Consider the following 26374-nt stretch of genomic DNA (forward strand, 5'->3'; position numbering starts at 1 on the left):
CCACACTTCCAAAGAAAATTAAACACCCTGAAAGATAACCAAATGGTTTCAATTTTATGGAGATGCAAGATCAAAGTGGCTGATACTTGTGCTTTGATATTACATTGATAATACAAAGTTAATAAGATGGGTAGGCTCTTGTAGATGCTTGTTTGGAAATGTCTGGAAAATAAAGCAAGATGCTCTGTTGCAGTGCTGAGGGACTACTGGGGAATTTTTCTCCACTCCTTAGGTTAGTTGCACAAATGTATAATTTTTAGTGAATGAGTGCATTTTGGGAGGGAAAATCTGTGATGCCATCTTCACTAACTCTGCCTTTTAATATAAAGGGAAGGTTTAAAGAAAAAGGAGGTGACAGAAGAGAGAGATTTGAGGAACGGAACTCTCCAGAGAGAAAACGACCGAAGAATTTCAGGAATTCTGAAAGGTATTGGGACATTCTTGTCTCAAAGCTGTTTTTGCCAGCTTATTCCTTAACAGGGAAACAGGCTGCTTTGCAAAGTGTGATCTCTTTTTGTTAGAGGCTCAATGACTATCTTACAGGGATGCCATAGTAATGGCTTTGCTGCATTGACAGATGGTGGTGATTGTGGGAACTGAAGTGCCTCCCAACTCTTTCAGTTGTATCCAGCTAAGTTCTATTCAGAATAGATCTATTAAAATTAATGCACCCTGGCCTAGATGCTCATTCTTTAGGCAGCTAACAGCCCGGCTCCTAAAGTTTCTTTGCCTCTATAAAACACGCTATTGCTTATACAATAATTTCTATAGCAGATATGCTCCTGAAAGTTTATTCATTCCAGCATACTTACATTTGTTTGCAGTGACTACAAGCCCTCAGATAGAGGAAGACTGGAGAGCAATAACAAAGGAAGCCGTATGATGCAGGCTATGGGCTGGAAGGAAGGTTCAGGTCTGGGTCGCAATGAACAGGGCATGACGTCACCAGTGGAGGTAAAATTCTTGTGTTTGCAAAGGCAACTGTTTTGAATTATTGCATCTTACGACCATGAACAGTATTCCTGCAATATCTCTCCATACTGGCATCTGAAGTGCTATTAGTGGAAGTGAGGTAAAGGGTCTTCTTGGTTTCAGCACCCAGGATATGGAATATCCTGCCCTGGGAAGTCAAACTGTCCTCCTTATTAGCAGAGTCTTCACATGAAAACATTTCTGTTCTAGTTATATTTTTTGTTAACTCCTGTTACGTTAGTTGTCTTGAGCACTTAACTGAAGTGGAAAGTGAGGGGTATGGTTTTTTTAATGTAGTTGGCAATACTGGAGCAAGGTGGGTTGTGGTGCTGAAGGTAGGATTCAGAAAAGATCCCCAAGAATGGAGGTGGCATAATGTGGCCACTTAAAGGACCAAACACTCAGTGTCCTTATTTACAGCATTTTTAAGGCAAAGCTAGCTGGTATTAAATTATGTATTCCCTGTACATTATCCTTACTCAAAGCAATATTGTTAAGCTAGGATTTAAATAGCTTGAAATGGCTTTTGATTGTTCAGGTACTCACTTGAACATGCAAAGGGCTAAAACTGTCTAGGGATAGGGGTGTGTGCATGTGCAGGCAAGTCCTGCTCGCAATGTCCCTGCATGGGGGCTCCTTTCTGATTTTTGCCCAGTGAGTAGAAAGACATGAGGAGCCTCCTTGGGTGGGTTTTGCAGGGAGGGGCAGTTTTCACCCAAATGAGTTTGATGAATGCCTGTACTGGACCTGTCTGTAACATGCCAAGCAATGTTTATTCCTTCCCTAGTGATAAGAAGTGCACTTGGTGAATGTTCTAGGTGCAAGTACAACTAGCTGCTTTTTAAATCTCTATCTCTCTCTTTATTTTTCCAGGCTGAAAGTCGAAAGAGGGGAGCAGGATTAGGGACCCAAGGGAGGCCCAGCAGAAGGCAATCGAATGAAACGTACCGAGATGCTGTGCGGCGAGTCATGTTTGCCCGCTACAAGGAACTTGAATAAACTTGGAAAGAAATCCCACCATACCCAACACACCCCATACCCTTTGGCCCTTCTTTGTGTCTGTCTTGTTTTTTGAATCAATGTTTTTTTGCTGCTGAAGTGTGTTTTTGTTTTTGGAATAAAACAAAAAAGTCAATGTTTGGTCTCTTCTTTCCCTCTTTCCAGATTTTTGAGCTGAATCTTACCGGGGAAATAGTTTCTGTTCAAATCCCTTTGAAATGATAGTACATTGTTATATAATAGCAGCCTCATTCTTTCTTTCATAAAAGGAAAGAAAATAAGATTATTGATATACAGTGAACAATATAGAAATATTAAAGAAGTAATAAATGACTTCATAAGAACAGAAAGGGAAATCGAAAGCAGTGCAATGTTACCAAAATAATTGATACAGCACAATGTATAAAGAAAATAACAGCAATTGCATAAGATTAATTGCCAAAACAGTAAAGCAATTATAGATGGATACAGATATTATATAAAATTACCAAGTTCTACATTGCAGCCTCCTAATACTTACTGCAGCCCATCTATTTCTAAAGCACTGTAAGTTTCCTACCTGTTCTAGCCACATGATATTTTAGCATTAAGCTGAAGAGAAGAATCATAGTTGATCACCAGTCAGGTATGCTGCTGGTTTTAGCCACAGGCAGTGCAACCCTAAGCATAGCTACTCAGAAGCAAGTCACACAGTGTTCCATGGGATTTAATCTTAGGTAAATATGTATAGGATTCCAGCCTGGAGTATGCTACAATATGAGAACCTAGTATTTTTTTCGCCCATTTGATGAGTGGGCAATATGCTTAACCCATGCTTTCACAACAAATGCCTCCTTTGGGGCAAAGGGTTTAATTCTTACTAACCTGGGGTGCATTTAAACAATGTTTGGAATAGAAATGTTTGGGAATAGAAATACACAAACCATTTTAGGCCACCATTTTCCTGTTTACAGCCTACACACCCACTACTGTATCCCTGCTGGGGAAACCTATACAGTGGTACCTCAGGTTAAGTACAGTACTTAATTAGTTCTGGAGGTCCGTTCTTAACCTGAAACTGTTCTTAACCTCAAGCACCACTCAAGCTAATGGGGCCTCCCGCTACTGCCGCACCGCCAGAGCTCGATTTCTGTTCTCATCCTGAAGCAAAGTTCTTAACCCGAGGTACTATTTCTGGGTTAGGGGAGTCTGTAACCTGAAGTGTATTCAACCAGAAGCATATGTAAGCCGAGGTACCACTGTATATGCATCAGTATGATACCGGTCTTACTTCAGAGCCAAATAAGGGTGTGCAGGTGAGAGATTGTAATCTGAAAAAATGACGGGGAGTGGCTGAACTTCTGAGTTGCTGCAGTTCTAGTCAGATTTTCCTCCCTGTTGTTACATCCACAGGTCCCAAGTCACATCCAGTTGTGCTTGGAGCTCAGTGCCAGTATTCTCACCTAAGCTGCATAAACAAGCTTAGGATGCTTTTCCAACTAATGTGCTTGGTTGCACATTTAGCTAATAATGCTTTCAGTTTGTACAGAAACCATAAAACCTCCCCTCCCTTTAAGTTGATAATTTGAATTTCAAACTATCTTCCTAAATACCAAAAATGACACATTCTCAGTGTGTGCTTATGCAGCTAAGACAGCACCATCCATCACACACAGGAGGCAGGCTTTGGGGGAATCCCGGGGTTTGCAAAAATACAAAACGTATTTAAGAAAGAAACCCCAAAGGTGTGTCAGCCAGGAAGCAACCCATTGTGGCCACATCTATTAGAAAAGGTCAGGGCTGGCTGAAACCAGGAACAGGACGATCGCTACACATGACAAAATGTTGCTGCAGGTTTCACTTGCAGTTCCCTAAGCATTAATCCTTTATAAATAGTATCTCAAAGCTTATTTTTGGCAAGTCACCGTTTTGGCTGAACTCTTATTTCTACAGGTGAAGTCATTCTGAAGTGCAACGTGTCGCTCCTAAAAGTGGCTGTTGTTGAGGGATATTTTGGTATTGAGAGGCATCCCACCTCTACCCACCCGCGCCAGCCATTTTGGGAGGGTTAGAATTGGGGGGTCGGGTGGTAAAATTGGGAGATCGCTTTCTCGCTCGCCCCTTATGTGGAGACCATCTTCCCTGCCATTTCATACGGAGAGTAAACAAGCGGCAAGCCTTTTATTTCCCTGTCCTACCTGCCCTTAGTAAGGCCCGTTTATGTATTTGTAAAAGGACCAAAAATAAGACCAGAATCCGCCTTGACTAGGCGCGTCTGGAGAGGGAGGGGCGGAGCGGCTACAAAGCGACTCAGTGGAGCGACGGGCGAGACGTTTCCCCATTCCTGTGTACAGTATATGCTTCCTCAGCAGTAAGCCACACTGTGCCCAAGGAGACTTAATACCAAGTAAATGCGCACAGGATCGCACCCATTACGTGCTTCGCTTGTTTTTCCAGAACGTGGCAATTCTACAGAAGAAAAGGCTTTTCTATAGACTGTATGTGAATTGCGATGTACCATTAAGGCGTGTGTTAGAAAGCCTTACTTGAATATAATTTCGCCATTATTATTATTTTTTAAAAAATTAAACATCATCATGTTGTATTCACACGCTCCAGACTTCTGTTCAGCTCGCCGGCTTTATGAAATGGCCGTGATGGCCGGCGATGTAAATTTCACAAAATGGTTGTCTGCCCAGCGGGATCTTTGCAGTCGCGGCACATCACTTTTGCACAAAGCAGGCTCCGTGGCCGGCGGGGAGGAAACCCCGGGAGATGCTTGAGTCCTGGGTCTACTTGGGAGCTACAAGCTTGCCGCGGTGGGTCTAGCTTCGCATCTCTGATGCCCCATCACGAACATTTTTGGGCACAATCCCTCTCTTCGCCCTCCCTCCCCCACCCCGCGAAACGCAATAAACGAAGGTTGGGCTCCAGCACACCGACGCTACCCAGCAGGCCGCGCGGAGCTCAAGGCCGCCTCTCGAGCTCGCGGCTCGCTGGAAGCTTCCAGGAGGAGGAGCGAGGAGGCGGGGAGCGCGAGGGATTGTGGGTAGAAGACGGCGAGCTCCCCTTCAGCGCCATTTTGTGGTGTTTGACAGAAGCTGGTGTGGCTACTGCTGTAGCTGTTGCGGTGGCAGAGGCGGCCCTTGGCCTATTTCCCCTCCCCGGTAGGTACTGAAAATCGGGTATCCGATGCGGAGACGGCTATATAGTCAGTAGAGAAGAACTCGGGAAGAGTCCTTAGTCTGATTTGGGAATAACGAATTAGAAATTTTTTTTTGCCTGTTCATAAGACTTTTAAGCCGTAACTGAAGCCTCCTACAGCTTCAGAGGCGCCAAAGAGAGAAGAGACGCTATAGGGATCCCGGTTGGGGGGGGGCGGCGGAGGTGGGCGCGGCAGTTTGGAGCGCCAACCGTCCGCTTTCTGAAGCAGGGGAAGGCTTAGGAAATGCTTCTTCGGTGGGAAGGAGCTTCAGTTTTAGGTGTCTAAATGCCTTTCCGTCCCTTCCTCCGAGTCGCCGCCTCCCCTTCATTGCGTTTGTGGAGAACGCCGCATAATTGCTATTGTGGTCCCTATTGTTGGTCGCCGCAGGTGTGGTTGCGCCCTGCGTTTCTCTCTCTCTCTCTCTCTCTCTCTGCTGCGGAATATCGGCCACCATTAAACGCCGCCCTGTCAGCGCCAGTCTCTTGCAATGCCCAGCGGGAGGCACCCGTTGTAGAAAGGATTCTTCTGGTTTAATTTAACCAAGACCAGCGTGGCCATTCCGCTTCTGACTTCTCTATTCCTTCCGAACATAAGCGTACCTTAAGAGTCACTTTTTGTGAATATCTAAATATGCATTTTAACACCTCTGCAGATAACCCTTTTACAGCGATTCCCTGATTATCTTGTTACTGGTTTTCTTTTTTGCTGCAGACTTAGCATTAGGTACTGAAAACTATTTTTAGTTCAAAGTACGTTGTTGTAGGGGTGTTCATTACTAGGGTGCCTGACCAGGTTTTTGTAGGCTTTACTTTGGAGCCTTGCATTTCTGCAGTATGCTTTAAAAATGATCGGTTCGGTGTCTGCATTGATTGTTTTTCTTCTCCTAAATAGACAACTCAATTCACTAGAAGCAGGAACTGAAGGCAAGCCATGGGTTCTGACAAACGGTAGGCAAAAGCAAACATTTAAGTATTACATAATGGTGGCTGCAATTTCAGAGATGTAGATTGATGAAATATGAAAAACTCTTTTTTCCCCTGATGTGTTCCAGATCTGTGGTATATGAATGTATCTCTTTAGCAATCTTAAGGCGTTACTTGCATGATGGGAAAATGTGTGGCCAGGGCGGCTGCATGGTCACTTGTTTAGCCCTGCCCCAAGTTGAATAGCCCCTGCTTCTGCCTTTTTGAAGCAGAGTGCCTATTTGCTTTACAATAGAAAAAACCTGGACAGTCAGGGTTCTACATTGTGTAGGAAGCTTGCATGCACCTCATTGGATCACACCAAATATCCATCTTGTTCAGCATCTGGTTTTTGCAGTAGCCAGCAAAATGCCTGTGGTAGCTTGCAAGCAGCACTTGGTTTTAGCAGCACTCTGCCCACATACGATCTTTGGCAACTGGTATTCAGAGGCATATTGCTTCCAGTGTCATGAATTTGTTTAAATCTTTTTTTAAAGCCTTCCAAGATAGCCCTTATTAGATCTTGTAGGAATGAATTCCATAGTTTTATATGCTGTGGGAAAAACATTTTTTATTGTTCAGAATTTTCCCACATTCAGTTTCACTGAATGATCCCAAGTACTGTGAGAAATGCTTTTCTCTATCCCCCTTCTGCACATCATTCATAATTTGGTACGCCTATATCAGGTCCTCCCTTACTTTCCCTTTTTAAATTTAAAAGGCCCCACATGTTGAAACCTTTCCTCATTGGGGGTTGTTTCATCCCCATGATCATATTCAGTCTCCCTTTTTCAGCTCTAAAACATTCTTTTTAGGAACAGAAGCCATAATTGTACTCCATATTCAGTGTATGGTCAAACCAAAGATTTGTATAACCATAGTTATGATATTGGTAGCTTTATTTTCAGTGACATCCTAATGATCCTTAATATGAAAATAGCATTTTCACCGCTGCTGCACAACACACATTTTCATCAAACTATTCACTATTACCCCAAGGTTCTCTTCCCTGTCAGTTACTACCTGTCCAGATCCTATAAACACATGTGAAGTTGGGATACTTTTTGCCCCAATGTGCATCATTTTACACTTGATTATGTTGAATTGCATTTTCCATTTTAATAGCCATTTACCCATTTTGGATGGATCCTTTTGGAGCACCTTTCAATACTTTTTGTTCTTAACACCTTGAATGATTTGGTGGGATCAGCAAACTTGATCACCTCACTGCTCACCATAGATCCATCCACAACAAAGAAATAAAATTTCTAATTACTCTAAATGACAGTGCCCTTGAACAGTTGGCCATGGAAAAGAACAGAAGGGTGGTGACCCCTCTACTTGATCTTTGGCATACAGCACATTTTGTGACTTGTAAATGTTATTGAATTGACTACAAACAGTGACCATAATGCTTTCAAATTGAACATACATGTAAGTGATATGTAAGTTGCCAAGATAGTCACACTTGACATCAAAAGAAAAAGTTCACATGCTTGGGGGTTGTTCAAAACTATAATAAAAGCTCAGCTAAAATGTATATTGCAGGTGAGAATGGGTACCATCAAGCCAATGTAACTAACTAGCAAAGTCAAATAATTATATGGAGTAAGGTTTCTTTAAATAAGTAGAAGTCCTATCTAAATGAGAAAAAGGAACACAAACTTGGCAAAAAGAAATGCAGTTGGACAATGAGGGATGCAAAAAAGCACACTGCCAGTAGCCATAGATAGCCCTCTATGAATTTATGCTGATCCCTTTTTAAAGCCATCCCAGTTGGTAATCACTGCCTCCTGTGGATAAACACTTTCTTTTGTCCCCTAGTGCAGGGGTCAGCAAGGTTTATTTTGCCTGGGCTGGATCAGATCTCCGTGGGTCGGATCGTGGGTGTGCATGAGCGCACCCCCCCTGCAATTTTCGGCAGTCAAACGACCTCCGTGGGCCACTTCCAGCCCATGGGCCTTAGGTTGCTAACCCCTGCCCTAGTGCCTAAAAAATCTAAATCCCTCCTACTGTCATCACTTGTATTAACCATGCATTGAGATTAATCACCTGTGCCTGTCTAGCACATTGAGTATGTAGCATTTCAGAGAAAGCTGCCTTGAAGTTCTTAGCTTTCAATCTCCAGCCAAGCAACCTAGAATACAATCCCTGCTTCAGAGTATATGTCACAAGATGATGGGAGGACCTGTAATCTTTGAATCTGGTCCTAAATGCACAGCCACTTTCACCAAATGTCATCGTGTGTTGATGCTTTCCCTGTATGTGTTCACCTTACACAGGTAAAGTAATAAAAGGTGCTTTGATTGTTTTGATGGAAAGGAAGAGTAAAAATGTGTTTAATAAATTAAAGTGTTTTTTATAAGGCACTTGAACCACTGTGTATTAACACAGAAAAACAGTTGTGTATTTAACATATTAAAGAAATACACAACACAGCTAAAAATTAGCTAATACATTAGTTACAAGAACCTGAGCAGGAGAGATTGTACAATACTTAGGACCCAACTATTTGTATATTTTACCACACCAGTGTAAACAGTAAATAAGGACATACATCCCTGTAAATTTAAATCATTCCTGAAAGCTAACGATTTTGGAGTACATTTTTTAACAAATAGATTCCTTATTTTTTGTCTTTACCACTGTTAAGTAAGATGCATATTAAGTAATTTTTTTAGCATTCTAGCTGTGTCCAAATACTATAAACCAAATCCCAAACAGGCAGGTAGGGAATTTGTTTTCCAGTGAAATGCTATTGAGATTTTAAAAGCAATTAATGTATCAATCATTTCTACAACTCTGTTATCCTCTTAAGTAATTTACAGCACAATCCTGTACATGTTTTCTTAAGTCCCGTCTCCCCCAAAGCTTATTACCTAGGAATTGGCTTTGGGATTGTAGCCCTAAAAACTAAAATCCTGAAGTAACCTTTTATTTGTTCAGTGTAAAACAGCCAAATTCCAACATTTACTTTTTTATATACTTGCAAAAAGAGAGTGCAATTTTCATGCTGTCTTCTACAGTGTTAAATAGTTAGTCATCAATGAATTAGAATTTTTTTATAAAGAGGTAATCACAGGAAAAAATATTTGGTTTGTTTTTTTTTGCAATTTAGCATTCTTTACAAAAGGACACTTATTAGTTAGGATTTCTTAAAACAAATGTCTCCCTATAAAGTCACAAGTGCATAATAATTCTTATTAGTTAAAGTTGTACCTGAAACTATCCTGGGCCACCTTTATATATTCCTGGGTAAGTCTTTATGAAAAGGGAGAATCACATACAAATTACAGGCAGCAACCATTTTAGGCACATCTGATATGTGTGTGACTGCACACATGTGCATTGTGCTGAACCCAGAAGTAATACAAAAAGGGGTGGGGTGTTTGCAGGCTTTTTCAATGGTGTTTCAAATACCATATTGGCCTGAATATAAGCCTCACTTTTTTCCAATTTCCAACCGTGAAAAGTTTAAGTGTGGCTTAAATTTGCGACCTTACAAAAATTGGCTTTTACGATATTTCTGCTGAAACAGACATACGGTAAAATGGAACAGGTATGAGTCCCTGCTGAATTTTAAGGGAGTGGCTTATATTCAGATATTGTCTCTCGCCCCCCCCCCCTTGAATATGAAAGGTGCGGCTTATATTTGGGGCAATACGGCATATGTGATTTCACTTTAAGGTGCAGTTACTTAGAATGTAGCCCCCACATAATTTGGGAGTTACTTGTATAGCCATGTTCTCTCTCTCTCTCTCTCTCTCTCTCTCTCTCTCTCCCCCCCCCCCCTCGCCCTCTCTCTCTCTCTCTCTTTAAGCCATTGTACTATGATGCCCCAGTGTGGCTGGGGCTAATTGGGGCTTTATTTGATTGTTTTTTGCATAACCCTGTTGATCCTGTTAAAAGCTTTGCTGATTAATTACATTTTTCAAGCTGTCTGACTTGACCAACTCTTTGTGTAGTGTGAGCAGAACTGAACGGAGTGGAAGATACGGCTCTATCATAGATAGAGATGATCGTGATGAGCGGGACTCCAGAAGTCGTCGACGGGATTCTGACTATAAAAGATCTAGCGAGGAGCGCAGAAGTGACAGATACGATGATTACCGGGATTACGATAGTCGGGATTATGATGGCAGAGATTATGATGGTAGAGATTATGATGGTAGAGATTATGACAGTCCTGAGGTGAGTGTAATGTCTGTGTGCATGGAAAGTTTTGAACAACACATGTTTTAACTTTGGTTACTGTTATGCAGAAATGGGAAACAGGTGGCCCTCCAAATACTCTTGGTTAGCATTTTCCATCATCCTTGACCATTGTCCATTCTGGCTGGGACTGATGGTGGTTGGAGAACCTCGACTGTTGGAGGGCTACAGGTTCCTTATCCCTGGCATAATGAGTGTTTTTGTATTGTGCTGTTTCCTGTGTTAATCAATGATACACTTCCTAGCTTTACTTACTATATGGAGCTCACGTGGTCAATATTTTTTCTGGATACTGTAGAAAGTAAACGTATCTCATGTTTCTCAAGCAAAGAAAGGATTGTTTGAATATGGACTGAATGATTTTCACAAGTCCTGATTTTTTTTTAATGGATAAAGTGCTATAGAGTCAGCTTGCTAAAACACATGCTTACTTGGCAGAGAGAGCGTGAACGCGAGCGACGTAATAGTGACAAATCAGAAGATGGATATCATTCTGATGGGGACTATGGAGAGCATGACTATCGAAATGACATTAATGATGAGAAAGAAAGCAAGACCATCATGTTGCGTGGGCTCCCTATTACTGTTACAGACTATGATGTAAGTAATACTTAACTACTGTCTTTAGAATATTTGGATTGCATTAGAATAAATGCTGAAACAGCTTATATAATCTTGAAAAGCACTCAATTTTTAATATTAATAGTTTTTTTAAAAATTAAACTTGCATACAGATTCGCGAGATCATTGAGTCCTGTGAAGGCCCTCGGCCTGCGGATGTGAGGCTGATGAAGAGAAAGACAGGTGAGAGTGTTAACCTATTTCTTGGCAGTACCTTCCTCTTCCCCAGGCCTAAAACGTTTTCCCCACACCTGCAAGTACAATCAGAATGAAAGGTTTGCCATGGGTAAGGAATTTAGCCTTTTGAAAGGCTATAGATAGTGGAAGAAGCCTTCAGATTTTTATATATTAAAGGGTATGGTAAGTAACACCTACTGTTAATTTGTTTTTAAACTTTAGTAGTTCATTGCATGGTTACCTTTAAACATGGATCCCATTCAGGTGTTAAGGCAGCTTGGTTTCCTTGCCATGGCAAAACAAGAAGCAAATTCAGAGTTGACGTCGCATTTATAAAACTGCTTTGTCATGAAGTAATGAAGCAGTTGGAGAGAGATTCACCTGTTTTAAAGGAACTGACTAACACAACTATCCCGTCTATATCTGAATGCTGTCTCTAGGTGTAAGCCGTGGTTTCGCCTTCGTGGAGTTTTATCACTTTCAAGATGCTACCAGCTGGATGGAAGCCAATCAGGTTGCTTCACTCACAAAGTCTAGATTATTCCTGAAAATGGAACAAGTCTGTACAGTTTTTAAAAAGGAATAAATGAAAGGCTGAAGGAGTGGTTTGTTCCAAAACCATGACTTCCTAAAGATTAAAAGCTTTGTATATGTTAAAATTTTCGAACTGTGTTATAGTGCTAGAGAGCCCCAGTAGATTTGCCAAACTGCTTGTTATAAAATCAGCATATTACTATTCTGATAATAACGTAGCATTTTACCTGACTGATTTGGTCTCTATAAACATTATTTCCATAGTAACTTCTCAAGTTTCAAACCATACAGGCTTTTCTGAATGCAGTAATACTGCATGTGTGCTTTATGCTAGCACTAGCTGTGAAAGGGCAGTCTATTAAACTGCAGCTGCACTTTTATAGTAACGCATATGCCTTTTCAATATTACTTAACAAATGAAAGTGGAACATTGTGGAGTATTACTAATGTACTCAACAAAAATTTGTAATTAAAATAATAGTGAAATAATCTCCCTGCTTATTTCTAGTGCATTGGTATGCTTCTGGATTACTAATACTTCAGTTTTTCATAGTGAAACTTCTCTCCTACTGAATTGCTCTTAAGCTAGACCTGTGCAGCTGGTGGAGATTCTAAAAATCTGTAAAGAGCAGAATTACAATTATTGTGTCTTAAAAACAAGATTGAAAATGCATCTTTCGCTGAATTTTTCCACTTCTGACATCCAATAACCAGAAGTATAACGAGTATTTCTCTGGACTTCATATCATGGGCAACCACCACAGCAATTAAGCTGAAAGAGTACCTAATCCTTGCGTGCATTAAAGTGACTTTTATGGTGTTCATAGCATGCATTGGTGGCGCAGATGGGTGCCTGAATTAACATTAACTGGATTTACTAGTAAACCCTGCACAATTTTTAACATATACAAAGCTATATCAGTATTCATCTTACTGAATAAATTTCAAATTCACTCCAAAAAATAACCACACATCCTCTAGCATTAGGGAAAAGTAGTCAAGTCTCCCCAGTGGCCCTGTTGCTAACTGTCAGACAAACATTATTTAGTGTAAATATGCCAGCAACGTGTGTGTGCATAACCCAGTTTGTTCTGGGTCCTTCAACATTCCCCTTACTTGCCTAATCTAGCAATAAAAGGATGAAATCTTCACCCTAGAGCTACCAGATACTTTTAAGTTTCTTCATGCCATTTATATTTAGAACTTTACTTTCTGACGTAATATTTTAGCTAAAAATTAGGTTTAACCTACACATCTTGACAAAGGTGCATCTCTCTGAATGAATAGCTGTTAATGGCTTACAGAAATTAGGGGAGGGATAGGGGAACTATGTATATGTAGGAATCAATAAAGTTTAAGTTGAGAAACTTGGCTTCTTCGTATACATTTAAGCAGCTAATTGTTTATAACGTCATTCTAACTTTGAAGGGGCACTAAGCAAAATGAACTGGTGCCCTATTGTGAAATTTCAGTAGCATTGTAGTTATTTGAAGAAAGCTACTGTCTGAAGAACGCAAATTTCTTACACAAGCTTTTATGTGAACCGATGAATTAGTCAAAAAAGATTCATACTGAACGTGTGTTCAGTTCATGACCTTTTGTTCAGCCTCCAGGAAGCTAACCAGGGTCCTCTTGGGAGAAATTACTGTACTTTCAAGGGGCACTTCATGAAGAAAGCAACTGAAAACAGTCCATTTGTTTTGAAGTTTTAAAATTCTAGGGTGTTTGGAGTTGGGAAAGAAGTGAAGCAATCACTTGACAATATTTTTAAAAGCGTGTTGCTATGCCAGTAGGACTCGGTCTCCTTTGAGACATTTCCTGGTTCCATGTCAGCGCTTAGTTTTGGCAGCTTGATCAACACTCCCTGATTCCGTTTACTTTTACTGCACATCCCATTTTCTTACTGCCCGTGTCCTGCAGGATTGAATGGGCAGAGTGTAGGAGGCGGTGGTTGGTTCTCTACGTCCTCCCCATATGTTGTCCATTTAATTCATGAGCACTGAATCCTCCGAAGTGTGCTCTGCCATGGGAAAATGGACATCTGTGCCGTGATACAGGAATAACTAAATGTGCTTTTTTTGCAGAAAAAACTGTTGATTCAAGGGAAACAAATTGCAATGCACTACAGTAACCCCAGGCCTAAATTTGAAGACTGGCTTTGCAACAAGGTAAAGCAATGTTTCACATCTTTCCTAGTTGCTCTTTAACTTCATTAATCATTATTGACTACACCCATGGAAGTGACTTAAATTTTAGTAACATTTAAAATTCAGAGCTATTACAGCAAAATCTAAATAAATTATAAGGCTTGCCACAAACAAGTACAAACAGTTCAGCAAGAATATACATACCCAGGGAATGATCTGAAGGTGTGTGAGGCCATTCCTTGCTGAAGCTAAGCAGGTCTGTGTCTAGTATTCAGTGCCTGGTTTGGTGACTTTTCTGGGAACCACTAGTATACTTCCCTGGGTTCCACATTGGAAGAAAAGCGATAGATAAATATGAGAAAATAGACAGGTTAACAAACTTTAAAGGCAAAAGCCACTGATTATTGGCTTCATGTAGAGATGGTATGGTGTTCTAAAACGATGAGAAATTCTGTGTGTTTTCCCTTCTCTGCTCTTAATGCACGTTCCAGGGCTATAGACCCATGCAGCTGATGTAACTGTGAGCTCTAGCTCTTCTCAACACTGAACAATGTTTACTCCAAATTCAGTGATTCTGTAATATTTCAGTAGAAAGATGGGCATTGCCAAGAAAATGCTATAGAGGATAGGCTAGTTTATTTTATAGAGGCTACTTGCAGAATTGCTATTTGTGTGAACGGATAAAGTTTGTTGAGACTGGTATCTGAAGGCTGCAGATTATGATTATATGTGGTAACAGTTTCACGTTAAATTAATTGGTATAGATGTGGTATGCTACAGCAAGCTTCATCAGCTGAATGATCTAAAAATGTAATGGATTTGTTTGTTTGTTAGTGCTGCCTTTACAACTTCAGGAGGCGTCTAAAATGCTTCCGTTGTGGAGCAGATAAATTTGGTAAGTTCTATTTGAGTAACTTAAACTAAAGATATTTTTATTTCACAATTATAAATTATGCATGTTATTCTTACTCTGACATAGTAGAGGCGTCTTGATGTAACAACCTAAGTTACTGCATGATTAAAATTATTTTTTCTGATTTGCAATAAAGATTCAGAACAGGAGGTACCACCTGGAGGACCAGAGGCTGTTCAGTCTGTAGACTACTACTGTGATAGTGAGTAAAGTCTCAAGTCTTCTGTTATACTGTGGGATTGGTCGGCCAAAGTGTGTGTTGCAAGACAAAGTCCATTTCCTGCCAAGGTCCCCATAGATTTGATTCAGTATTTTCATTTTCCTTTCAGAAGAGTAGACCATAGGGCAGAAATCGGAGGTGCTGAAGCAAAGTAACCCAGAGATTTATAAGAAGTATTGATATCGTTTTAGCTGAGGACACTTGAACCCCAAATTTAGCCCTCACAGCTGTTGCAGGGCTTTCTTTACCCCATTCCTTTCCCCGCCTTCCTCAATCTTCAAGCATGTTTTTCTCTGTTGATGTTTTTTTAAACTGATCTTTCTCTACCACCACTCTAAGAGCGCATACTCCTCTGCTTCTCATCCTTAGTACATTAATCTTCTTTTTCATTTTCATCAGTGGCTCAAGTTTCAAAATGTTCTCAGATTTCAAAAAGCTTTGCTGCAGATTTTGTAAGCTATTCTTGATAAATAAATTTTCTAATTATGAAATGTTGAGCATAATAAAACATTTTGGCACTTTGAGAATTGGTTTTCTCTGTTTTCCCTTCACTCACTGCCTCTCCCTCCCCTTTTTGGGTCCCTTTCTGTAGACAAGAACCCTCCCCCCTCATTGTTTCCTCCCCTGCAATCATGTCATTTCCTATAAGACTTGATTCTCTTTATTGGGTTCTTCCTGCTCCCCATTCTTAGTACATATAGGAAAGGCCTACTCTCTAGCTTTATATTTATACTAAGAAGTTCTAACATACAGGCAACAACCGATTTATGTGATTCCAAGGGACACACGCCCACCCCAGAAATCGTTAGAAAAGAGGGGGTGGGGCAAGCTTATACACACTCCACCATTGTGTACAATAACCCAGAACACAACTCCCACATAAACAGGGGTTGCTTGTACTCATATTTAAAACTACATCTTACTAATGTATTCCTGTGATAGTGAGTGTAACATATAAATGACTAGGTTATATCCGTATACCTTAGGTGTTATTACAAAATATTAATACAATATTTTTTAATTTATGAATTTGGTGTGTTCTTACACTTAAAGGGTAATATATGGATCATCTTGTAATAACTTGTTATTTGTTCTCCTAGCTCTTATTCTCAGAAACATAGCCCCTCACACAGTAGTGGAATCGATCATGACAGCACTATCACCATATGCTTCACTGGCAGTAAATAACATTCGACTTATTAAAGACAAACAGACCCAACAGAATAGAGGCTTTGCTTTTGTACAATTGTCTTCAGCAATGGTGAGAACATACTTTATTTCACTTTGATACTGAATTTCGTACATGGTCACTGGAAAAAAGTAAAAGTATTCCAGTTCAGTGAGATGTGCAGCATCTTGAGCAACTGCACCTTCTCTAGCTTTGTAGAGGTAGTGGAATTAAAGCAACTTTTGGAGGATCATCTTATTGAAGTACCACATTTATGGCTTACATAGTACTAGATGAGTGGGCAAGACACTTCTTAAATGTGGTGAGAAGGGTACAGTGTTTGGTCATTTTATCAGTCAGAGGCATTGTATCAGGCCACTAATACTCATAATAGAACAAAATCTTGTGTAAAGGTATGTAGCCCACGTGATGTGCCTGCCTAGCTCAGTGCCCTTCTGAGCAATAATTTTGTGTTTTAATTTGAGCTTTGTCCAATACCTGTAATTTCTTTCTAGGATGCTTCTCAGCTGTTGCAAATTTTGCAGAGTCTTCAGCCACCTCTTAAAATAGATGGCAAAACAATTGGTGTGGATTTTGCCAAGAGTGCCAGGAAGTGAGTTTCATTAACTGCTGCTCTTTCATATTTAAAATGTATGTCAAATTTTCTCCAAATGGTAAATAATTGGAAATTGGTATTGCTGCTATATTTGTAAATGTCAGTGATAAAACGGAAATGAAAAGGTGTTTTGAAGCTTTTTATGATAGCAGGTTGTCTGTGAAATGTTCTTAGATGTTTTTCTTGTTTTTAGGGATTTGCTTCTCCCAGATGGTAATCGTGTCAGTGCTTTCTCTGTTGCTAGTACAGCCATTGCTGCAGCCCAGTGGTCATCAACCCAGGTAGGGGATCTGAGTCTAAAATGGATTATTGTAAATGACCTTGCCTTATTCCATCAATTTAAGAGCCATCTAAACAGCCTTTGTGTTTGGTTTGGTTTGGTTTGGTTTGGTTTGGTTTATTTACTTTACCATATCCTTTAATTTATAGCCTCAAAGTGGAGAAGGTGGAGCAGTTGAATTCAACTACCTCCAGCTGGGACAGGATGGCTATACCCAGTACACTCAGGTACGTATGACTAATATTATCTTAGGTTCACAAGTGAACGGAAATAAGTTGACAGAAAGTTTCCTCTCTTTTCCCACCCACTCCAAAAAGCCCATCCAAGGCTGTGAAATGGGGGGCAATGAGCTTCTGGGAGGATAATGAATCATCTCAAAATCGGATTGGGCTCTTCCCCAGTTTTTTTGCAATTAAGCTGAACCTTAGACAGCATCATCTATAAGATTCCCCAACCCTCCAGGAGGCAGAAAACAACATCATTATTATGCATTTCTTTTCTATACCACTTCATATTTTAAATGAGGGGGAATCTCAAAAGCTGTTTACAACACATTAAAACATCAAATAAAACAATCCAGAATCAAACATTACTGAAGAAAGTCAAAGTATACATTCAAAACAACATAACAGGAAACTGAAGATTTCTAAATAAATATTACAAAGGCAGAAACCACAGAATGCAAATTTAATGCAACAAAAATATCTTAAACGTTTCGTAAGAAAACATTGCTAAAGGAAGTCAAATGTAAAATGCACATTTAAAACAGCATAATTAACAAGAGAATATCTTAAGCATAGAACGCATCCTGCCAAGGGTGGTTCATGGTGGGTGGTAGCTGTAGCAGCTCAGGCCTGATGACCTGGGTCTGCACTAAGGAGAGAACCAAAATGGTCTCCGACCTCTTCAGCAGCCTCAGCTTTTTGTAGCTGGAGTCAGTCAAGGCCCGCCCTCCCAAAGCTGGGTGGAAAAAATTCCACAGGGCAGGGAGCAGGACTTCCAGGACTTTTCTTCTATAAATTTATTTCTGTTAAGAGCCAAGCCTGTGTATTTATATTATGAACCACACAAGTAATTTTGTCTTAATTCTTTGCATAGTGTTCACAGGATTATCAGCAGTTTTACCAGAATCAAGCAGGAACATTGGACACAGATACAGCTACAATATCAGGTAACAGTTTCCTCTTCCTATTACTGTGGTAAAATTCTACTTACCCATGTTCCTGTGCAAGAGCTGTATGGAATACTCAGTGCTGGTCTCTGCATTCAGTAGAGTGGCATACAAGGGTAAACAATGAGTTTGTGTATTTGAACAGTCTAGAAAATCTAAATGCTCTAGTTCAGGCATGGCCAAACTTGGCCCTCCAACTGTTTTTGGGACCACAATTCCCATCATCCCTGACCACTGGTCCTGTTACCTAGGAATGATGGGAGTTGTAGTCCCAAAACAGCTGGAGGGCCAAGTTTGGCCATGCCTGCTCTAGTTGAGTAACAAAGTGCTATTGTAGCTTTTCAGATTGCTTTGCTGAACTTTTAATAACTATTGCCAGGTACTCCAGTGACAAGTGCTACTACAGCAGCTGTTGTTTCCCAGAGTCCTCAGTTATATAATCAACAGAACAGCTCTCCCGATTCTCCGGTAAATATAATCTGTATTCTGTTGGAGTGAGATTTAATCTTATAATAATTTGGAAGTTACATTTGGCTGAAAGATATTGGTGTGGCTTAGTAAAGCTTGCATGTATAAACTCCCATTTTGGAAGTATTGACCTGTATGTAGTATACTGAATAGGTTCATTTAAGGCAGCCTTCAAGATCTAGTGAACTCCAGATGTTTTGAACCTCAGCTTCAGTTAACTGCTTTTGGCCATGCTGATTTGGCTGGTGGGAATTGTAGTTAAAAAACCATCTGGAGGGCACCAGGTTGAGAGGGACTGAGTGTAAGCTTTTTATGTTAAGTTACTGAACAGTTGCAGCTTTTAAAGATCCTATTTTTAAATTGTCCCCCCCCCCCCCAGACTCAAGTAGCCCAGCCAGGCACTAGTGCGCAGGTGCCATCAGCATCTTCAACTGGCGTGGTCCCTGGCACCAAGTATGGTAAGCAAACTTCCCTTCCAATGATCAATGGAAATAGACAGCAGTTTACACTCATACGTATTGATAGTGCTCATTTTTAGGACAAAAGTAACCATGTGGGTAGGATGAACTTGTTTTTAATCCCCTGTAGTGTTTTCCTAAAGTGAGAATATCCAAGACCTTGGGGGGTTGAGGGTTGGGAGGCAAAATGAAAGGGCAAAGGCACTGCTGGAAGGAAATGAGTGATACAGAAAACAGGTAAAAGGGAGTTGAGAACGATTATCAGAATTGCTATGAGCAGAATTCCAGATGATGCCTGTGGGTGTCTCAGACTTAGGGTTGATCGAGACTAGCTAGTTCATTATGAGCAAGTTGGTCAGACAACTGCTGCTTTATCATATTTACTGTTGCGATTTGTGGTTTTCTTGACATCTACTAAGTAATGGTGATTTAACACATGCAGATAATAATAGCTCACATTTCTAAATTTTCAGCTGTTCCAGATACTTCTACATACCAATATGATGAATCATCAGGTTTCTATTATGATCCTGTAACGGGGCTCTATTATGATCCAAACTCCCAGGTAAACAATGCTCCCAGCTCTTTCTAACTAAAAATAACATGGGGTCATAACCTGTGCCAAATTGTGCATACCTTTTGGAAACAGAGTGTCATTCAGTACTGGGTTAGCAACTTGGGGAGTAATCTGTTTCCCAGGCCTTGAACAGTTACTGTCAGTGGAGAGTACTTGGTAGAAGGACCAATTGTCCAGCTTGGTATTAATTTGCAGTAGTGACATGTGTATTCATGCATGTGCTGTTCACAGGCTGCCATGTAACCATTTGATTGGTATGTCTTTCAAATCTTTGGCATTATTTGACACAATCTGAAGAAGTGTGCATGCTCACAAAAGCTCATACCAATAACAAACTTAGTTGCTCTGTAAGGTGCTAGTGGAAGGAATTTTTTTATTTTATCTGAATCAGTGTTTGCACAGACAATATTTCAGAAAATCAGAGGCTGCATAGGGGGTTTTCTCTGTCGATTAATAATGTGAACCCATAACAATCCAGATTTAACTCATACTTCTTGGTTTTGGTATCTGTCTCTACACCAGTTGCATATGAGGAAATTTTATTTTTTTGAAAGGTAACTTGATCTATAGGATATAAATATGAATAGATATGGATTTTTTCCCCCTCAGTACTACTACAATGCGATAACACAGCAGTATCTTTACTGGGATGGTGAGAAAGAGACCTACATGCCTGCAGCAGAGGGTACATCTTACCATCAAAATAATGCATCTTCCACAAAAGAAGGGAAAGAGAAGAAAGAGAAGCCCAAGAGTAAAACAGCTCAACAGGTGATGATCAGAATGACAGCTTTAATTGATAAGATCAAAGTTTGCATGTTTGAACACAAAACACTCAAAAGGATTTGGCACCATAATCGGTGGGTCCCAATATGCTCAAATCACTGACAGGATGACACCTCTCGTGAACCTAGGCAATTTAGTAATATAACCTTTAAATGCGAACTAAACACTTAAGTTGGTTATGTAAAGATTTCCAAATACATGTCTTTGCACACTAGTTTGATAACTCATTTGACAAAATTGAGTTGCATGTGAATAACCTGAAATCTATAGGTGCGGAAAATATGATACTGTATGCAGATACTAAATTTGATTTGTTTTCTTGGTATAGACTTAATTTATGTCAATGTTTTACTATTTAGATTGCTAAAGACATGGAACGTTGGGCTAAGAGTTTAAACAAACAGAAGGAGAACTTCAAGAATAGCTTTCAGCCTCTGAATGCAAGGGAGGAAGAAAGACGAGAATCTGCAGCAGCTGATGCTGGCTTTGCTCTGTTTGAGAAAAAGGTAAAGGTTGGTAGAATTTAATATCTAAAAAGGATATTGTATACAGTTTTTGGGTTTAACAGTTCTTTCTTTCTTCAGGGTACCTTGTCTGAGAGACAGCAGATAATAACAGAAGTTATAAAGAATGGCGGTGAAGATGATAACCCACTGAAAGTGAGTGAATAGAAACTTGCACTGACATTAGTGTTGTTTAAGGTTTTTGTTTACATGCCTAATTCATAAATAAGTTTTGGCGAGTGCTTTCTTTGAGCTGCGAAACACGTGTTCTTTTTGTGATGGAGCAAGAATCAGATGTTGTTTTTTTTTGCAAGCTTATATTTAGTGGTCAGTCTTATTTCAGCTAAACATGTTAATTAATTAGGCTTCCGTGTCCTTTATGCAATAATTTAGAAGTTTGCAGACAGAGGTACTGAAAACAGGAAGGAGTATTTTGGGACCCTTTTAATCTCTGGAGTTGCAAAAGGGCTGTTGGTCATTGTGATGAAACTTTGTTGGTCTTAGCTGGGAAACTGATCTTTACAGTAACTCCTTTCTTTTTAGGGTGTTCCTTCCAAAAAGGAAGGAAGTAAAGCAACATCTGAGAGTTATGGGATATGGGACATTCAGTAGAGTTCTAATCTTGTCAGGGAAACAAATGGAATTTACACGTTCATAGGGTGCCTCTTTGTCAGGCATGTTGAGTTGTAGAACAGCAGTGGCCTGAGGTTTCCTATATCAACCCTCTAGTGGTAGAGCCCATAACAGTCTATCACCTGCCCTTTAGTGTGATAGAACTTGGCAGCTTGTATTTATTGGGCTAAAATGACATTACTCCTCTTCCAGCGTGGATTGGTGGCTGCTTATAGTGGAGACAGTGATAATGAAGAGGATTTCTTGGAAAGGCTGGAAAATGAAGAAGAAAAACTAACAGACTGGAAAAAAATGGCCTGTTTGTTATGTAGAAGACAGTTCCCAAATAAAGAAGCTCTAGTCAGGCACCAACAGCTCTCTGATCTTCATAAGGTAATCAACTTCTTCAAACAATAAATTCAATATTGCAGAATTTTATAGTTGCCACCCAAAATAACTGAATATCAACTTGTTCTCTTGGCTTGGCGCGGGGGTGGAAACATGGAAAGTGGTCAAGAGGATTCTAGACAAGTGGAGAGTTTCTCTTTTCCCTCTGTAGTTCGAACCTTGTCGTCTTAATTATAGTTACTTACATCTCACCTACTAAGTAATACTAAACTCCATTTTAAAAAGCACAATAAGCAATATCAACATTAAAAATGTTAGTATTTTTTCCACAGGGTAGTTGATGATAGAATGGCCCTGGCTTTGCGGGGTGGGGGGCAGTAGTGAGCTGGAGCACACTCTTAATATTACTATGCCTGTCTATGTCTTCTGTTGGGATACTTCCCACAGGGTTGTATCCCACATGATTGGGGGGGGCACAAATTTTGTCTGTCTTTTTAGATACACAAAATAGTATGTGGCATTGAGCTCACTTGCAGTGTTTTATTACTTATGGATATTGCTTGTTAGGAATAAAACCGTGAGGTAGTCTTAAATCAGATTAAAAAAAAAATAGCTTCCTGTGCCGGTCTCAATTATTCAATTTTGATTATTGTTTTTTCCTATAAAGCAAAATATGGACATCTACAGGAGATCGAGACTATCAGAGCAAGAGCTTGAAGCCTTGGAAATGCGTGAGAGAGAGGTAAGTGGTATGTAAACAAGACAATAGATTTTGAGGTGTTCATTCAGCCCCCAGGCAACATTCCACAAGCATTCTGTTGCGATCCCCAAGATTTGGGTTAATTCTATTGCTTTCAAAAAGAAATTGGAATGATAGAAATGCAAACTATGGTTCTCAAACACGAAATAAGTAAAAGATGGGAAGTCCTGGATTGAAACTTGGTAGTTGAAAAAAGCTCAAGGGGAAGGAATATATCTTGCCAACCCCTAACATTTAGGAGCTTCCAGTGTCCTAGTTTTCTGCAACATAGAAAAAAATACATCTTGTTCACATGTGTCTTTTGGGGTGGGGAATAAAGATTTTAGACCAACTAGTTATGCAGCCAAAATCTGCAGAATGATTGCCATTCATTTACTTTATTAACTGTTGCAATCTGGTTCAGGACTTTTTGTTGTGCCCCCTTTATTTTGTCAACGTTAAAAATTGGCAACAATTCTTAATTCTGAAAGTAATTGAATCCAGTAGCAGTAGAGTGGGATCAGTCTGTATGATGTGCACCCGTTCTTTCTTTTTTTCTCCACTGTTTGGATATTGTACTTGACTCTCTTGCGTTCTATGCTGCCTACATCAATAGATGCCATTGTTTTGCTACTTAGAAGCAGAAGGGTACTAGAGTATGTGCTAGGGTTGACAATGAGTTCAGAAGTTGATGAAATTGATATAATTTCAGATGAAATACAGAGACAGAGCAGCTGAAAGACGTGAGAAATATGGCATACCAGAGCCACCAGAGCCAAAGCGGAAAAAAGTGTTTGATGCAGGCACTGTGTATGTATTTGAAATATTTTACCATTTTACATTTAAATTAAATTCTCTAAATTTTCCTTAGTTTAACTGTGTGTTTGTTTTTTAGGAATTATGAACAGCCCACAAAAGATGGCATTGACCATAGTAATATTGGCAACAAAATGCTTCAAGCTATGGGCTGGAGGGAAGGTTCAGGATTAGGAAGGAAATGTCAAGGTATCACAGCCCCCATTGAGGTAAGCAGGGAGGAGTTGTATATATGGTTGTCATCCTAGATAGTTGAAAAGTGGTTTAAAAATCTGAATTACGGGGACTTCTTGGGAGGTGCCTCCGGTAATGGCGGAATTCCTCTGACCGGGAGGAATCTGCTCCGTGGGAATCTGGGTCTGGCCGCCACGGCGAAGGCGGAAACCCGTTAAAATTACAGGCGGGAGAAGCCTGTGAGTGTGGGATTCGGCGGGCACCTTTTGCGCCTCCCCCACTCGCAGGGAACCCCGGTTTTTGGGGCTCCGGAGCGACATGGGGTGAGCAGTGCGGTGCATCGAATCGTCTGCTTCTTTCATGGCACTTTCCAAATGTGCCCACTGGCCCAAAAAAAGGTTGCTGAATTGGGACAGCATACCTGAGGAATATTTTTTTTTTGGGGGGGGGGGTGGATCATACTTGCTTGGCTAAAAAGTGAGTTTAAATTATTTTTCAGAGGTGGGGTGTTGTTCACCCATTGAGACTTGTGATGAATGAAACGTAACTTCTGTGGTCATGTTTGTTTTGCTGCTGCTAAAATACCTGTGTTTCTTTGCAGGCTCAAGTGAGAATGAGGGGAGCTGGGCTAGGAGCAAAAGGTAGTTCTTACGGTGTCTCTACAGCAGACTCTTACAAAGATGCAGTACGGAAAGCTATGTTTGCTCGATTCACTGAAATGGAATAAGCACTGTCCATCTTGGAAGCAGAAAAGCATGAAACATCTCACCCTATTTCCCCCCAAACAGACTGTTAAAAACCTTATGACCTTGGAGGCATTGCAGTTACTTTAGTTATGGCTTGAGGTTAACTACTTCTAGTTTCAGGATTTCCATTAATTCCAGCGTGTAATGCTTCTCTTTGTGGATCATAAAACACCACAGCTTCATGTTGGACGAACCATAACTAGATTAAAAGGGGGTGCTGGATCTTTATACATTTTTGTATATAGTGTAAATTTATGTGTCATGCTATTAAATTTGTGTAGTCAAAAACCCACACCTGTCCTGTGGAGCAGTTGAGGAAGTGTTAATGTGATTTTACACTGTTATATCTGCCTACTTTGTACTGTTTCTCATTTTTGGCAAAACTTTCCTGTAAATTTTGTAAGATATGTCTTTGTATAGTTTTTTTTCTCTCTGAAGATTTTGATTATAGATGCCAGTCCAGGCTTCTTTCAAGAAGAAATAAAGCCTAAACCAAATTTTGTTTCTTAGCGGGGAAAGTTGATTTGTGGCAAAGAATAAGTGACTATGTCTAACTACCTTTGGTCCTGCTCTGAAGTATTGAGAAAAGGATCTGTATGTACCCCAAAAATGGCACCTACTGCCCTGGTTCCCATGACACCAGCAATCCTGTTGACAACACTAACCAAGTTATTTGAGCTCTTATCACATAATTGGGGTTGTGTTACGGGAATATATCCATCTGGGGATTAACAAATAGGAAAGATTTAGGAAGACTGCAAGTGTGCCAGCAGAACTCCAGGAAAAGAAATGGGTCAGGATCCTATGCCTAAGCAACTATTTAGCCAGTCCCCTACTGCCACATCAATTTCCTTTCCTTCCTAGTATGGGATAGTGGTTTCTCCTACCTTCTCTGCTCCTGTTGGATGGTTTTTCGCTTTCTTTGCTTTATTCTCACCTCTTGTTTCTCTGGATTGTCTCTTGGTTCTGTTTCTCCACTTCTGGTGGCTTTGGCAAGAAAGCATTCCTCCTGAATAAAGATACAAGCAAGTGTAAAGTGCATTGGAGAGTTATTAAACTGAATGCTAGAGCTGCAGTAGTGCAGTTCACTTCAACAGGGGATTCCCTAGCCCCTGAGCATGGCTCAGAGCTTTATTCAGTTGCTGTCCGTAGAATCCGTAATGCATTCTTTAGGGAGCCAGCACAAATAGGCTGGCTACAGATGCAGTAGTCAATTCGGACTTCAGCAAAGGGCATAATTGCTCCACTTCTTAAGTGAGTAGTTGGTGGTGTCTTGGATGGGGGAACTATTGGTGTATCCCTTTAAATTCCACTAGAAGGCTTCTACATGGCATTTTGCCTAGTGAGGATCCCTCCAGGTGTATCCTTGCAGAGAAGCACAAGCCAGAGTGCAGCAGGCAGCTAGCTGCCAGTCTTTTCTCTATTCCCTACTTTCCTTCCCATGGAGATGGAACTGCTTGGCCTTTGTATGATAGCTATCTTCAAATATCTAAAGGACTCTCACATGGAGGATGGAGCAAGCTTGTTTTCTCCTTCAGAAACTAGAGAGTCTGAACCAATGCATTCAAGTTTCAAAACACAAAACCCTGTAGGAATTGCCTTTCTGTGAGAGCTGTTTAACAGACATGAGAGGGGGTGTTCTCCCATTGGAGGCTCTTAAGCAGAGATTGGATGGCCACCTGTCATGTAGGATTTTGTTGAGATTTCTGCATTGCAGGGGGCTGGACTAGACGACTCTCTGGGCCCCTTCCAACTATGATTTATAATCTGATTTGAAGTAGTGCCCTAAGACAAGTTCTACCTACATACATTAGAGTAGGTCCTGCCGCCTCAGAGTCAGATTGTCAATCCCGGTTCCAATTCAACCTCGCCCCTCCCAGTGATGACATCCTTGAGTCGGTGGCTCAAGCACCCTGTCTCAGGAAGGGAGAGGTTGCAGGAAACCAGGGGAGTAAGTAGAATGCTCTTGTG

The 26374-nt window shown here is 40.5% G+C and overlaps 2 protein-coding genes across 4 annotated transcripts in view; both read left to right on the plus strand.

Moving 5' to 3' along the window:
• The window catches only part of RBM6 (RNA binding motif protein 6), a 53837-nt gene extending 51730 nt beyond the window's left edge, over nucleotides 1–2107 (plus strand). For all 3 annotated transcript variants that reach the window (XM_082214488.1, XM_082214489.1, XM_082214487.1), the window contains 3 exons: nucleotides 330–427; nucleotides 825–954; nucleotides 1846–2107. In XM_082214488.1, coding sequence (XP_082070614.1) covers nucleotides 330–427; nucleotides 825–954; nucleotides 1846–1971 — 354 coding nt within the window. In that variant the 3' untranslated portion in view covers nucleotides 1972–2107. The remainder of the gene's footprint in view (nucleotides 1–329; nucleotides 428–824; nucleotides 955–1845) is intronic.
• Nucleotides 2108–4961: 2854 nt separating this feature from the next.
• RBM5 (RNA binding motif protein 5) lies at nucleotides 4962–24900 on the plus strand. The gene is made up of 25 exons (XM_082214497.1): nucleotides 4962–5117; nucleotides 6047–6102; nucleotides 10083–10308; nucleotides 10768–10929; nucleotides 11064–11133; nucleotides 11568–11641; nucleotides 13746–13829; nucleotides 14643–14703; nucleotides 14858–14923; nucleotides 16042–16202; nucleotides 16625–16722; nucleotides 16919–17006; nucleotides 17155–17232; nucleotides 18104–18176; nucleotides 18556–18644; nucleotides 19024–19102; nucleotides 19576–19667; nucleotides 20289–20450; nucleotides 20825–20971; nucleotides 21050–21124; nucleotides 21794–21973; nucleotides 22596–22670; nucleotides 23380–23477; nucleotides 23563–23692; nucleotides 24259–24900. The coding sequence occupies exons 2-25, from the start codon at nucleotides 6086–6088 to the stop codon at nucleotides 24382–24384; spliced, it is 2511 nt and encodes an 836-aa protein (XP_082070623.1). The 5' UTR covers nucleotides 4962–5117; nucleotides 6047–6085; the 3' UTR covers nucleotides 24385–24900.
• Nucleotides 24901–26374: the final 1474 nt, after the last annotated feature.

This window comes from Podarcis vaucheri (assembly GCF_965113315.1).
Source record: "Podarcis vaucheri genome assembly, chromosome: 2".
Classification (NCBI taxonomy): domain Eukaryota; kingdom Metazoa; phylum Chordata; class Lepidosauria; order Squamata; family Lacertidae; genus Podarcis; species Podarcis vaucheri.

Bases quoted from the DNA above. Each gene is read 5' to 3' on its own strand.
- RBM5 (XM_082214497.1), top strand. The intron at 11,134-11,567 runs GTGAGAGTGTTA...TGCTGTCTCTAG, and splicing joins GCTGATGAAGAGAAAGACAG to GTGTAAGCCGTGGTTTCGCC. The intron at 21,974-22,595 runs GTAATCAACTTC...TTTCCTATAAAG, and splicing joins AGCTCTCTGATCTTCATAAG to CAAAATATGGACATCTACAG.